A 15,090-nucleotide genomic window follows, 5' to 3' on the forward strand; every position below is an offset into this window, starting at 1 on the left:
TGTAACAGATGGGTTAACCCTCACTCACCACATGCCTAGTGACCTTGTCGCTGGTTCATCGGTTGTCCTTGCTTAGACCACATTTGCTAAGTGCCAACAACTTGAGGGAACATCTCACATGACCTGCCGTTCCGGAGATGCTCTGACCCAGTAAACTAATCATCACTAATTGGCCCTTAGAGACATAAGTTGCTTAGATCCTTACACATGACCATTTTTTTCTGCTTCTAACTTCTTAGCTTCACTTGCTGCCTAATATATTCTACTTCTTAAAAGCTGTCATTGTATTGAGATAATCAATGTTCCTCACTTCAAATGTTAGTGGTATTCATTGGTTTTCTTTTAACATGGTAGCTTAATGATTGGCACCTTTAAATCCTCCAATAGCTGTATGACAGGTCATTTAACCCTGTCATGCATTTTCTCCACATGAAAGGTTGCTTTTAGGTAAAATAAATGATCACCTGAGGCCATAACTGTATTTTCACCATTTCTGTTGCATTTTAGACCATTTGCCTGTTCCACTGCAGTATGTCTCTGGTATTTCTTTAGAAACATCAAAATCACAAATGAAAAGAAGCCAGACTGCATCTGAATCTTCAAAAAGTTAATATTGTTTATTTAAACTTAGAAATCAGCTGCATCATGCAACATCAGTAATCACATGAGTTTTTTACATGTCAAAAATAGTTATATTAATTTGTTGTTTATTCTTTTATTCAAGGCAATCCATTTACTTAGTAATATATGCATTATATAGAAAAAACTCGTGCAGTTTCATCTAGATTCTATAGAATCTGATTCCTTTTATTTTTGTTTAGTTTTTTTATTTGTGCATGAGGCAATTCAGTAGTTCGTTATCGAATCGGGAACACAACTGCAATAATTTTTTTTATCTGACATAATTATCACGCTTTATATTTAAATACATGTTTACAGAAAATATCATTCAATATCTGACATGAGCTAAATAACAAAAACAACAATTTAATATGATTATAGTGAACCTCATTCAAAATGCAGAAATTAGTACAAATACCATCACTGATTAGAACAGTGCTCTACATAGGAACATACACCAAAATAAAAACATTAAAGGTGTACACATGACACAATAGAGGTTTTTTTAAAAAAATTATGTGCGTCTATTATATTCCTGCTTTGGTCTTCTATACCAAGATTCACAGTACAGTCATAATCAGGGCCTCTGAGACCTACAGAAACCTGGCTATGAACATGAACTCATGTGGTCATGTGATTCGATCCCATCCCATCCAGTGTGGTCATGTAGGTGAAAAAAAACCCTAAATAAATCAGCCACTTCACTCTGTTAGAGAGACAATTAAATATGTGTTGTAAAAATGTATTGTAGCAGTATGTCTGAGGAGGTTTTAGGGGTTAGTAGCAAAACTACTTAAATATTAAAGGTTAAAATGGTTAGAAATTATATTAAATGATGTAAATTTTAAGAGGTTGAGAATTACGAAGGCCGCCTATGAGAGACAACAAGATTTTTGCATTCATATTATTCTATTATATATGAATCTAAATATATTTCAACAGAATTACTGTTCAATGTTTCAGTTTCTCTCTGTACGATCAATATAAGGTTCAGGACACAAGCTGATTCGGTGTGTGAAATTTTGTGTAAGACTTCCACCGTGTTTGGTTATTTTTAGCTGATCTGCTTTCATCTAAGAAGCTAACACCACCACAGTGTGGGATTTCTGATAGCGCTGAAAGCTATTTATAAGCTGTAGAAAAAAAGAAAAAAAAACTGCTGATGATTTACATCCACTAAATAGAACCTCTCTCGCTTGCAATTTCAAACGCCTCAAAACGACTGTATGGGAGATTTGAACTATGGCTGCTTCAGTAAAAACTCAGGATTGAGTCTACCTGAATGTTTGCTAGTAACATTAGCTAGTTTAAATTAATGTTTTGCCTGCTGTTACTAAATGGCAGTTGATATAAACTAGTACTATATCAAATTGTTTATGCTTCTATTATATAACTAGCATTGTTTATGCTTCTATTGAATAGCCTGCTAGTCATTCAGCTAACTCACTCGTTGAATAGCTAGCTACGTCTGATAGCTAGCTGCTGGGCTTGCTGTTAATCCAGGTTTATCAGTTAATTCAGGTTACTGAGCTCATCAGAGCTTAATAAACTGTTAAGTTCCAGGTTTCCTTTGCATGCTGGTGCACTGACTGTGAGGAAGGTTTTGCCACCTAGAGTTTCTGAGCATTTCCATCCTAAAGAAATTGCTGTTTTGAAGCATGCTAAAACCTTTCAAATAAAATCTAATATAAACAAAGCATGATTTGAAAGATTTAGGAGAATTACTGTGATTAAAAAAATAAACCCACAGGGATCCAAACTTTGCTTGTAAAAATTTCAGCTCATCAGGAAATACTATGAATTTTCGAACACGAGTACAAAAGGAAACAGGTTTGTCGTGTGTGTCTGAAACCCTGCCTTCCTGCTTCAACTAGTTAAGACAGATAAATGAGATGGAAGTCTTGCACAAACAAAGAATGGTACAACATATACAGTATATACAGTTTAAAATAAGCAACAGTGCGCATTAAATGATCGCTCCTTTATTTCTATTTATACTGTGTGTACGTGACTGTGATAGTGTCATTGCTGAAATTTAAGCTCAGAGGAGAGCGGATGTAAAGAATGACCTCAGATTTGACCTGTGATGTGTAATTCACAAAGGTGCTCGGTTCTGAAATGACACTAACGTCCTAGAGAAATGTGTGTGTACAGTTCTAACCTATGAATAATACAAGTTACACTACTTTGACAGATGAATGGCCACATGCTTACTGCTCATGTCTGTATGTGTGTGCGCACGTGCATGAGGCTCCAGTTTGGCCGTGCCTCAGATAGATAAAGGCCAGGCATTTATAACCTCCCTGTCTCTCTCCAGAGGACTTAACTGGGTTTCTATTGATAGCAAAGGAACACACCCCTGTTTTCCAGATCAGCCATCCAAAATATCAGCATGTCACACACCTACATAGAAATGAAGTCTCACCTCTAAGACGGAGGTCAAAACAAAAGTGCATTCACTGTGATGTACATGTACAGAAGTGCCAGTCAATCCGTTTGGCTTTATTGATTCTGCGCTTGTTGCTGCTGGTTTGCGGCTCGGCTCGTCCTCTAGTAGAGCTGAGAAAGGTCCAAAGCTGAACACACACACACCAGGAGGAGGGTAAAGCTGAACATGACCACAGCACTGCCGGAGCGGTACACTGCACGGCCCTTGTGTGGCTGCACTGGTCTGTAGTTATTTGTCATGGGCTTACCATTCGGATACTTTAAGAAGGAGAATGCTGAGAGCTGTGAAGTGAGAAATACACACACATCACTTTTAAACTCACAATGCAGTTTGATATCTCCTTACCTATATATATATTGTTGTGTGTATTAGTAGCTTTAATATAAGCATCTCACCTGCTCTTTGCTCAGTGGGATGGGGATTTCAAACACAGTCCAGACCACTGCCTCAGTGCAGGTAGGGGTGGTCAGAGAGCCTTCATAACGATAATACTTGGTCATCTTCTCCTCACTGGATATGAGGTTGCTCAGGGAGATACCAGTAAGTGATGTACTTGTATCTAGAGCAAAAAAAAAAGAGTCAGCTTATACAGTATTCATATAAAAATACAGGAATGTTGTGCTCGAACAATAACGGACCGTATATAGATCACTTTACTATAAGGTCCACAAATAAGCAATATATTTAGGCTAGTAAGTCGGATATCTTCGAAAACGGAAAAAACTTAACTTGGAATTCCTAACGAGGAAATCAGGAAGGTTCAGTATATTCTTCTGTATATGACTTGAGTTTATAGCATTATTTTCTTTAGACCAATCGACTTTGAGACATTAGTTCTACAAATCTACAACACTGAGAAAGAAAACACATCATAAACTCATGATCTATGCCATTATTTTGCTAGGTTCATTCATGCTGGCAAAACTCAAGCTTTCATGGAGATGTTCATGTGTTTTTCTCCCACTTGTCCAGACAAAACACAACACATCAGAAAATAATGAAGTGTATAAGATTACAGCCTTTGAGTCACGTATCAATATCAGATAACTAATTTCAATGATACCGCAAATCATAATATTAATTATTAATGAGTATTTACATCATGTGCAGGATTTGAACTAACCTATAACTGTGCACAAAATACAATGTAAAACGATTTGCATTATTTTACTGCTTAATTCATTATATTAACTAACACAGTGAGATATTACTACTTAATATTATTAACATGGCTATTTAAATATGACTCATTTTTTTTTCTTTTTTCCAGTTAGTGGACCTAATATATAGCTTACAAACAATGCCCTCCTCATTTTATAATGTATAATTGTTCACGTTAATATTATATATGATATTATGAAGATTTACATACAAAAATGATTCACACTGACATACATATTTCCAGAATATATAAAGACATATCACTCACTAGAAGGTTGAACTTTTCTCAGAGCTTGTATGAGTCCGTTATACTTTTTGTTTTCACTCTTTGATTCCTGTCATGAAAAAAAGCATGATAAGAAGCGATTGAAGAAATCATCGAGAGACTTCAAATAATCACGTGATACTTTAGAGCAACGTGCCACCAACATACGTTTTTTTTTCTGATTTTTCAGACACTACCTGAACAAATAGATTAATGATAACACCCTAAAATTATAGATTTAATAGATTTAGATATAGATATATAGATTTAATATATATATATAATTGTTCATTGTATTCTAATGTATTCAACTTTTTAAAAAAATATTTATATTAAATTATTTTTGACAAATTATGTTGTCTTAAGCCCTTAGGACGGCTAACTTTATATGATATTCTGACTGTTATAATATATCAATGGTACCTCATAAAAGAATCCCAGCACCGCCAGTCCAGTTGGGTCCTTCAGAGCTGCGTCAAAAGTTGTATAATTCTGCTTCATATGAACAATATGCAGCTAAGAGACAGAGACAAAGAGACAGAGAGAGATAGAGGGCATTTTTTTAACATCGTAGTAATATTATACAGAGTTCATATCTCTTAAAATTATATTAGCTAATGTAGCCTAATAATCAAATTACTAGAACAATCTTAATGAATAACCTTCTAAATTGGTATAAATTGGTTGATGTCAATCTGAATGAAATGCTTTTAAAACGATATGTGTGATCGATACTTGTCGATACTTTTACAAGTGAATGTGGGTTCAAATTTAATGAGTAATCACCAACATGTGAAAAAAAACTGTATGTTTATACTAAACTTATAGTTTATCACTGGTCATCATCGGTTGTTATGGCAACACCAATTGGATGCACATAAATTCTGTACAAATTACATGTAAATGTAAACTGGGATTTCTGACAGAATCTTAATGATCTGTTTTGTCAGAAGTGTGTGCGTGTGTGTGTGTGTGTGTGTATAAGGCGATCATACCTCCATCGGGTACTGCTCTCCATCGATTGTGTGTTCAGACCCGGGGCCACCATTTTCTCCCCAGTGTAAGTGAAACTGCACGGCTTTGTACGTGGCCCCGAGGTTCCCTCCGCTCACAGTGGCTTGGTGAGTCACTGGCACAGATACCTTCACTGCAGAAGAACAATGTAAAAAAGTGTCTTTGAGTCTGATATTGAATGCAGTTCTCATCAAGGATGCTTTTTGGAATCAAATTATGCAGCAGCAGCAGCAGTCAGCTAAGTTAGAGGACAAATCGTCCTCCAAAGTGCTAACGCTAGACCCCCATCGAGCCTGCTGTCAGCTAAGGCCTGCAGATCGAATGCTAAGCCATTTTATTCACAAATCTAAGGACATACTTACTTTAGAGCAGACCTTGATATGTCTTTCCAAATTTGGAGATTCAGATCACGTTTTAAAACACAAGCATTGAGAAGCGCCTTTTTTTTAATCAGTGTTAGTTTTAAAATGATTTTTATAAAATATATTCTGTCTTACATTGACCTGACTTTTTATTACACATACGAAGTACACTCAAAAATCTTTTATCCATCTTATAGATATTTATACAATAGCTCAATTCTGAAACAGAAGCTCGGACATTGGCGCTGTCGCTGCAAGTCAGTTCGTATGTATGTGTTAATGCTCATTCTAATCCATTCTCATTTTATCATTCTCATGAAGAAATACGGTGCTTGCACCCCTATTTGCATTCATAGTCTTGTAAAGTTGCTGCTCTATCACTCAAACCCTCCTGTGGAATGTAGACCCAACCTTAATCAAACACACCTGCAATAGCGACCCTGATTATTCCTCTGAGTGTTTAGTGAACGACTATGTGGACATTTTTGTGGTTTTTACTCAACACTTGTGGATTAATGTCACCAACATTGGACTTTATTATTTATTCTGCAGTTACATTAAGAGTCACAATAATCCATAGTAGTTACCGAATGACATTTTTGAGATGAAAAATGTGTAATGTTTTTGTGAATTTGTGTAATATATTTTTTAAGATTTCTGCAAGGATATTTTTTATTAAAGGTGGGGTCTCCGATGTTTGAGAAATGCTTCAGAAAACTGCATTGGGCCGACAAACTAAAGCCAATGAGCAGAAAGGGGCGTGTCTTGTCAATATGGGTGGAGAGAGTGTTCAGTGCGCATGTGTGATATTAGCAGAAAGCGGTTTTAACATTGACATGGAGGATAAAAACAAAGAAAGAAATCAAAAAAGGGCTTACGATAAGACAAGAAGTAGGACAAGTGTTAATATAGGATCAGCTTTCCAGCACTGGAGAGAACTGAAGGAGCAGGAAGTTGGCGCATATTCACAGATTGGAGTTTCCCGTGTCAATAACTCCTGAGCTAAACACTGTTACTACAGAAATAACACCTCTTTTCTATCGTAGTAATGTAGAGAGGCAGCTACAACCGCGTTTTGTGTAGTAACAGCGTTTAGCTCAGGAGTTATTGACTCGGGAAACTCCAATCTGTGAATATGCGGCCATTTTTGCTTGTTTGTTTATCTGCAATCGTATTGTTCTTCCCTTCAGTTATGATAAAGACACATTTCTTTCCATTAGTTGCCTGGGTTACACATGTACAGTATGTGTGGACTATCAATACAGGGGTGGGACCCATTTGGGTTAGGGGCGTGTTTTTTTTGGTGATTTCAAATGTCATCATTGGCTTTCAAACATCGGAGACCCCACCTTTAACCTCAAAGAAGCATCTCTGAGTACAAGCAATAATTTGTGTTCATAAAATTTATAGCCAGAATACACGGTCCTCGTCTGAGTCATCATCTCAGATGTCCAAGAAAACACAGAGGGAGGAGAGAAAACAGGGACTATGTGATGTTTGCTGAAGGCCTGAGGGCCACCAGGCATCAGTACAAATGTGTTTTTCTTCCTGAGCTGATTGTGTGGAGATGAACAGAGGTGTGGGAGAGTGATCAGTTAAAAGCTCATCTCACAACACAGCAGTAAGCCTCAGCTCAGGATCACTCTGCATGCGGTTTGACTTTTCTCCTGGAGAGCTGCCAGTGTATCATCTTTTAAACAGACGTAAATTTTATTTATAAGGACTTTCTGATTTGCTGCCATTGGAGCCTTTTAACTGATCACACAATGAGGATAAAACATTTCACATTTATCCTTCACTCTGTTTACTCATAAGAAAACTTTTGAATAAACCTGGCGAGAAGAATCCTTCCAATTATTGTGTGTTAATTATGAGCTAAATGAATGCAGGAGGTAAACTGACTTGGCATCGGTGGCAGCTGGATGCTGGTGGCATGATGTTTGCTGGTAGTAATCTAACAATAGCTCCCAATTAAACTGTTAGTATAGGGCAATGCATTATATCACAACTGTGGGACAAATTATTCCATACACACTAAATGGTAGATAATCCATTCAGGATCTCTACTCTGTTTAGGTTCAATGCCCTACTGGGTTTAGGCAATGTTTCCTCTGAGCACCAAAATGTTGTAACCTTTCATTTAAGGGTTGATTTGACTATATGTGCTTAGTCTATGTTCTTTAAGCTTAATGTTTATGTGCTAAATTAACCCCTTACCAGAGTGTCCGTCATTTACCAGGAGACTGTCGAAGGCTTCTTGGTAGCCTCGGAATACGAGTGGTGTGAGATTGTGGTCCAGCTTGGTTTTCCTGGTCACTATGTTAATGGGTGACTGTCTGTTTTTCGCACAGTCTTCATGCAACTTTTGCCAAGTATCCGTTCCTGTAGAGAACACGAAGGAAATGTACAGTAATGACCTTTATGTATGCACTAGTGTTGCTCCCATTAAAATGCCTTCTATAAACTCATCTGTTATTTCTTCCTGAACTTGGTGTGCAGAATTGCTAAATGAAGCACTGAAATTATGACCTTACCGTTGCAGACTGAATCACAGGTCACCTGATAGCACCAATCTATTGATAGAGACACACACACACGGCTCATGTTAGTACATAGATCATTGTCAGCCTTCGGCGAAATGAAAGCAGTTGCAAAACTCAGTGCCATGTTTATGTATAAATGTATTAATAATCTGCTTGATACGAGTTCATGTTATCTGACCTTGCTTTAGATCATCCTTATGATACTAATATTGAATAATTTATACTGTAGATCTTGCATTCACTATACTACTATATTATATACTATATATTTTTTGTATATATTATACCTTGTTTTTTGGATCTTTCCTCCTAATTCTTAAAGTCTTAGCCAGTTCCCACCCACCGGTTAGGTCTCCGCATCATACAACATCTAACATCCAGCGAGGTCAAAGGCTAACACGGGTTTCCTCAACACACATGAAGTCAGTTACTTCACACCTACATCAAAGGGCAGCGCAACATGCAAGAAGGAAAGCACTAGTTTTGCTTTATCTGACTTCTGACCACTGATGACTGCAGAAATGTGATCTCCTGACGAAAGTGTGACCACTTTTCTATTGCATCAACCAGGAACCCAATATGTACTCATTTCTGATCAATTAAAAATTAATTGTATTTTTCCTTGTTCTTAAAAAAATTATATTTTGAGTCTAAATCCCAGTTTTTTACCAGTTCTCACACACCATGTCATGCTTAAATAATGTTGAAAATACCTTAAGATGGATTATCTTTTTTTAAGAGAAAATGTTAGCACGTAGCCAAAACTGTTTTAAAAAAATAATAAATAATAAAAAGCCCAGCCATGTCATTTAAATTCACTCTTGACTGACACACATGCCTGTGTTATATTCTGTATCATCATGGGAGGATGAACTGTAATACAAACCCATAGTTGGGCTGAACAATAATTCTGTTAAATAAAAATGTTAAACTGTATATTCAGTCATATCATATTGAGAACCTGAACATTGTGTGAATCAACATAGATTCGAAACCTTTCTTAGAAACTACATGTGTTATGCAGGGATACAGCATGAATGGGATTCGTTGCAAGCTTTTATTTTCACCCATTATTAGCATATAAGTCAGTGGGCTTCAAAGTGGGGTCTGGGGACTCACAGGGTCTGTAAAGCAGAATCAGTGAGTCTATGGTTTTCACATCACAACCCAAATCCAAACCTCAATAACTTTTTATCCAAACCTTAATAACTTAAAACCGTGTCAGCCTATAAATAACGTCAGATTGGACCTAATGTGTCTGTGGAAGGTTCTGGAAAAGGCCTATGGCTGTAATAAATACATAGTATATTATTTTACATATTTATCTAATGTTGATGAAACGTGTACTGAGTGTTTTGTGCAATTTTTTTACACTTAAAGGGTTTCCTGGCTATAAAACGACATTCCAAATGAAATGCTGTATTATTGTTTTTTGTTCCCTTTATACTCATTTCCATACAGTGCATTGATGTCTCTCTTTTGTCTGTAATGAACATTTAATAACCAGATATTTGGTATTGAGTCTGGAAAGCCACGCATCTCATCAGTGCTCATTTTGATCTTTTGAGCATTGCAGAACAAAAGAAAGGCCAACAATACAGCGGCTCTCACAGCCTGTCCCTGCTGTTTAGGAAAATAAACCAAATTCCAAAGAACTGAAAACAGGCGATGTTCTACACGTCGACGATTAATGATACTTTACTTATTAATCTCTTTTGGGTCACAATATAAACATCTTGAGCTTTCCCCTGAATATATTAGAATTTCAATCCTAATTTGTAAAAAATAAAGAAAAGATACCAATCACACAGAAGAGTTATTGTTCTACAAATTGCTGAAAACATTAATGCTGGCACTGATAGAAAGGTGTAAGAACACAATGCATCACATCTTGCTGTGTATAGGGCTGCGTAGCTGCAGAGTGGTCAGAGTGCCTCAGCACGATCCATGCACCCCACTGAAAGCATCTACAATTGGCATGTGAGCATCAGAACTGGACCATGGAGCAAAGGATGAAAAGAGGAAGATAGCACCAGAGGAAAAGATAGCACCAGGATACACTATGGGAAGAAGGCAAGTCACTGGAGACATAGCGATGCTCTGGCCAATGTTCTGCTTGTATCCATGGTGATGTTACTTTGACATGCACCACCAACCTAAACATTGTTCCAGACCAAAAACACACCTTCATGGCAACAGAATTCACTAATGTCAGTGCCCTCTTCAGCAGAATAATACTCCCTGCTACACTGCAAAAATAGTTTAAGGAACATGACAAAGAGTTCAAGGAGTTGACTTGAGCTCCAAATTCCCCAGATCTCAATGTGATTCAGCATCTGTGGGACGTGCTGGACAAATAACAGTCCACTTCATGGAGTCCTCACCTCAGAACTTACAGTCAGAGTTGTTTTGTTGGCAGAACGAGAGCTACAGTACACAACATTAGGCAGGTTTAATAGTATAGCTGATTTGTGTATAACTGTGGAAAATGTGCCACTTAATAAACTCTAAAAAATGAATGTCCCAAACTGGACTTTTCCTTGTCAGTACATTGGTACCATCCAGGGTACCTCATCTGTTCCTTTTTTTTGGACATAAGCAACCAAATAGTTGATATAGTACTTCATTGACAATAATATCTCCGTATTCTCAGAATCTTGTTTTACGCATGTCATTTTCTGCTGTACATTATTGAACATCTCTAGTTTATTATTATTACTATAGTTAGTTTTATATCATGCTTACAGTTATAGTGTACTTGTCATAACACACTTACGCACAACTACTGTACTGTACCGGGCCCACGTTCTTATTGTCCTCTTCACTTTCATCCATTAGAAACCTTTAGATGATTATAATTTTGATAAACCTGAACTTGAACTTATTCCTCTCTCTTCGTCGTGACAGAGATACATTAGAGAACCTTAGAGGAACCTTGGAGAATATGAAGGTCTGTCGGCTCTTTCGCCAACTGATGGCGTCACCTGATCAGATCCCGCACACAAAGCGACCGAGTGCGTGTTACCTCACCTGCCTTTGTAACACGCCACCACAAAATGACACAGACTTGAGCTCAGCATTTCGCCTGCTTGCTAAGGACACGGATCATCGCTATTCTTCTGACGCACAGCCACGGTGTTTGTGCGTTCGCACCGTTTTCCCTTACACTTCGGAAACGCGCGGTCACAGCACCATAAATATTGGATGCGCAATTCGCGGATGTGGCACTTGCACAGATCCGGGCCAAGCAAACCGTGCTGTTTAGTCTGTATGAAGCTCAGTGCTCGTTTTATAAAAACCCAAATGGCCCATAAATCTCTCGGCACAAATGGTGCATGTGTACAGTGTATAGGCTGTATTTGTATGGTATAGCTTTAGTTTCCATCACTAGATCTAAGTAGCCTGAAACTGCCCCAACATGACAAGGCTCCTGTGCACAAAGCGAACTTGATGAACACATGGTTTAGCCAAACTTCTAGTGGAAGAACTTGAGTGTCCTTCCAAGATCCCTGACCCAGAAAAACTGAGGTTATTATAGTAAAAGAGGATTAATGTAATGTTAAAAAAACACACAGGGGTGTGTGATGGTCAGGTGTCGTTATAGAAGCTTGTTAAATTCATTTTGAAGCGTTTGTGGACATTTTGGCTTTCCGTACACAGAAAGTGCGCGCAGGTGCAGCGGAGACGCTCAGCGCTGGTTCTCTTGCGCTCGCACGAGCTGCGCAATGCGGCGACGTGTCCTGAAGTTAGTGCTCGAGCACTGAGAGATATGATGAGAGAATATGACGGGAGAAGGAACGGGATGGTTGCTGATGGACGGTGGCAGGTGTGTGCGACCATTTACGCGCTCATAAGAGCATTATAACAGCATTAAGTGTGAACATATTCCATAATATCCATAAGACTAACATTCAGTAAAACTACATCTGTAAGAGGATATTTGATATAATAATAATAAAAAATAAAATAAAAATATAAAATAATAATAATAATAATAATAATAATAATAATAATAATAATAATAATAAACATTTGTAGATATACCAGTCGCCAATTCAGCTGATTGACAAAAAAACGGTTTGTTTTAATGGTTTAAAATGCACACCGAATTAAATTCAAACTTACTGTGATGTAAAAAGCCACGATGCTGAGTTTATGCTGGATAATGTATACACTCACCTGCACCGGTAACCGTGGTCCAGAAAGATGCGAGAAGGACAAGACGCGTAATGTGCGCGCGCATCGTGGAGCTTCAGCCGCCGATCCAACACACAAAAGGATCTTTTATGTTTTTGTTGTTGTTTTTTCCTCCTCTTTTCTTTTGATGCTAATCGGCTTTCAGGAGCGTCGCGCTTATTTATTAACCTTTAGTGCGTTTTCTGTGGCACCGCCCTCTAATAAACACGCAGGCGGAGAACATGACTGCTGATCGATGCGCTTATATCACGCACGTTTCTCACACTCTGCTGTGTGTGTGTGGTGTGTGTGTGTGTGGGGGGGGGGAGTGTGTGTGTGTGTGTGTGTGTGTGTGTGTGTGTGTGTGTGTGAGTGTGTGTGGGTTTGTGTGTGTGGGTGTGTGTGGCTGTGATGGAAAGGCTGGAATAAGATGATGAATAAAACGAAGGTGATTTCGGTTAACGGACCCCTACAGGTAGTTGAGGGTCACCGGAGACACGCGCGCGACCTGTGTGGGAATTTACACCTGCACAGTAAGACGCTTCACTGGAGCGCGTAAAGACACACACACACACACACACACAACCACACGCACTCACACACACACACATTCACACACACTCACACACACACACACACACACACGCTCACACACTCACAAGCTCACACACACACACACACACACACACACACACACACACACACAAACACACACAACCACACTCACACACATACACACACAACCACACAATGCTTTCCCGTGCGCTCCGATAACACTGCATTATTGCGTTAAGGTACATCACAAATCTATTAATTTTCAATTACGCGTTGCACCCCACCTACCAGCATTACATATATATTTAATCTTATACATACCTCAAATGGCTAAAATGCAATTAATGTTCATTAAAACAGTATGATGTTTTAGCTGAACTCACACACTCATCATCGGACATGCTAGAGCAGTAACTATCCAATCTAACATTCCAGAAACTTGTGTCTTGCTAATTGAAACTATTGCTTTGTACTCGACATGTACAGCAAAGTTGCTGACCCAGAAAAAAAAGCATTAAACACATTAGAAAAAGACAGGCTGAATTTTTTTCACAGGTTTTCCTGTATTCCGTTACAGTATTCTGTTTCTTTATTTGAATGAAAAGATTATCCGATCATAAACAATTGTTTAACCTTCACCCTGTTCTCTGAAGGAGAATGAAAATAAAGTGTATTCTATTTGTGTATGCTGATACAAAGTCATACAATAATAACCTGGAATAAATAAAGCATAATTAATTTTTAATTTCACTCTGTATCTATGTCTCATATCAAACAAATGTTTTGATAATTAACCCTGAATGACCCATAAGGAAATTAAGAGCCAATGTAATTTCCGCCTGTCTGATTCTCTTCCCTCAGCTAGTGTTGATCTAATAATAACTTAGATTATTGCACACATTGCACACAGCACACTGTGTATAAAATAAAATAAAAGGTTTAAACTGGTTTTAAGAGTCAAAATATCCAAGACAACCACATTTCAGATACTATTTGTTAAAATTACATGTAATCTATTTGATATAATTATAGATTTGATTTTTCTATTTTACCATTTCAAATTTTTGCTGTAATTATACCAGTGTAGTCCCAAGACTGACTGTGGTGCCTCCAGAAGCCCAATATTATCATGCACCAAAATGACTCTTTTCACTACCATTGATTACAAAATTTACTGAGACCTATCTTGAAATGTTAGCAAAAGGAAAATGACAAAAGAACAAAAACATCTGACAAAAGGAAATCCTATGGCAATTAGCACATTGACAAACCTGAGGTGGGGCTTCCTATGTGCCAATCAGTCGCTCAAAGCAAATAGAATACTTGGATTTATTTAGTCCTGATTACAGTACTTGCCACAATGAATACATTCACTGACATTACAGTTTTCCTCTCAGAACACGTCTCCTTATGTAATCTGATGTCTTCAATTAACTGTCTAATGTGTCTCATTTTATCATTAATGTGATCTTTATAGTCAGTATTGATTTTACTACTCAGATGGCAGTTCTTAATGCTCTCTGCTTTAAATAAACTATAAATGAACTAGAAAATTCACCCTACGAAGAATACAATGTTGGTTATTCCAACGTAGCTCATGCTCATTGTCTGATTGTTTTGTATCAATTATTTTCATAATAAAAAGCAACATTATCTGACCTTCGCTGTTGCACATAAATGACAGTCCATTGATGTCACTTAAATAAATTAAGTTCACTTTTTCATATATATATATATATATATATATATCCCCTTGAGTGTGCCACCCCAGTGTTAATACTATGACAGTTAAGTAAATTGATATTGTGTGTATGTTGTTACTATTTTAAGTTCAAAGGTTCGAAGTTACAAAATGCTAAGCAATATTATAGTCTCAAAAATTGTCATTCTTTCTTTTTTTAATAAATGCAAGAAAGTTTAAGGAAACTCAGCTGGAAAAGTTTA

General features: G+C 37.4%; 1 protein-coding gene across 1 annotated transcript; it reads right to left on the bottom strand.

Moving 5' to 3' along the window:
- Positions 1-592: 592 nt before the first annotated feature.
- On the bottom strand, positions 593-12,863 carry ca4a (carbonic anhydrase IV a). The gene is made up of 8 exons (XM_060863146.1): positions 12,595-12,863; positions 8,407-8,445; positions 8,090-8,254; positions 5,492-5,643; positions 4,920-5,012; positions 4,500-4,566; positions 3,466-3,629; positions 593-3,351 (listed from the first exon to the last, which is right to left on the bottom strand). Exons 1-8 carry the CDS (start codon positions 12,656-12,658, stop codon positions 3,172-3,174), a joined length of 924 nt encoding a protein of 307 aa, XP_060719129.1. The 5' UTR covers positions 12,659-12,863; the 3' UTR covers positions 593-3,171.
- Positions 12,864-15,090: the final 2,227 nt, after the last annotated feature.

This window comes from Tachysurus vachellii, chromosome 26 (genome assembly GCF_030014155.1).
Source record: "Tachysurus vachellii isolate PV-2020 chromosome 26, HZAU_Pvac_v1, whole genome shotgun sequence".
NCBI lineage: Eukaryota > Metazoa > Chordata > Actinopteri > Siluriformes > Bagridae > Tachysurus > Tachysurus vachellii.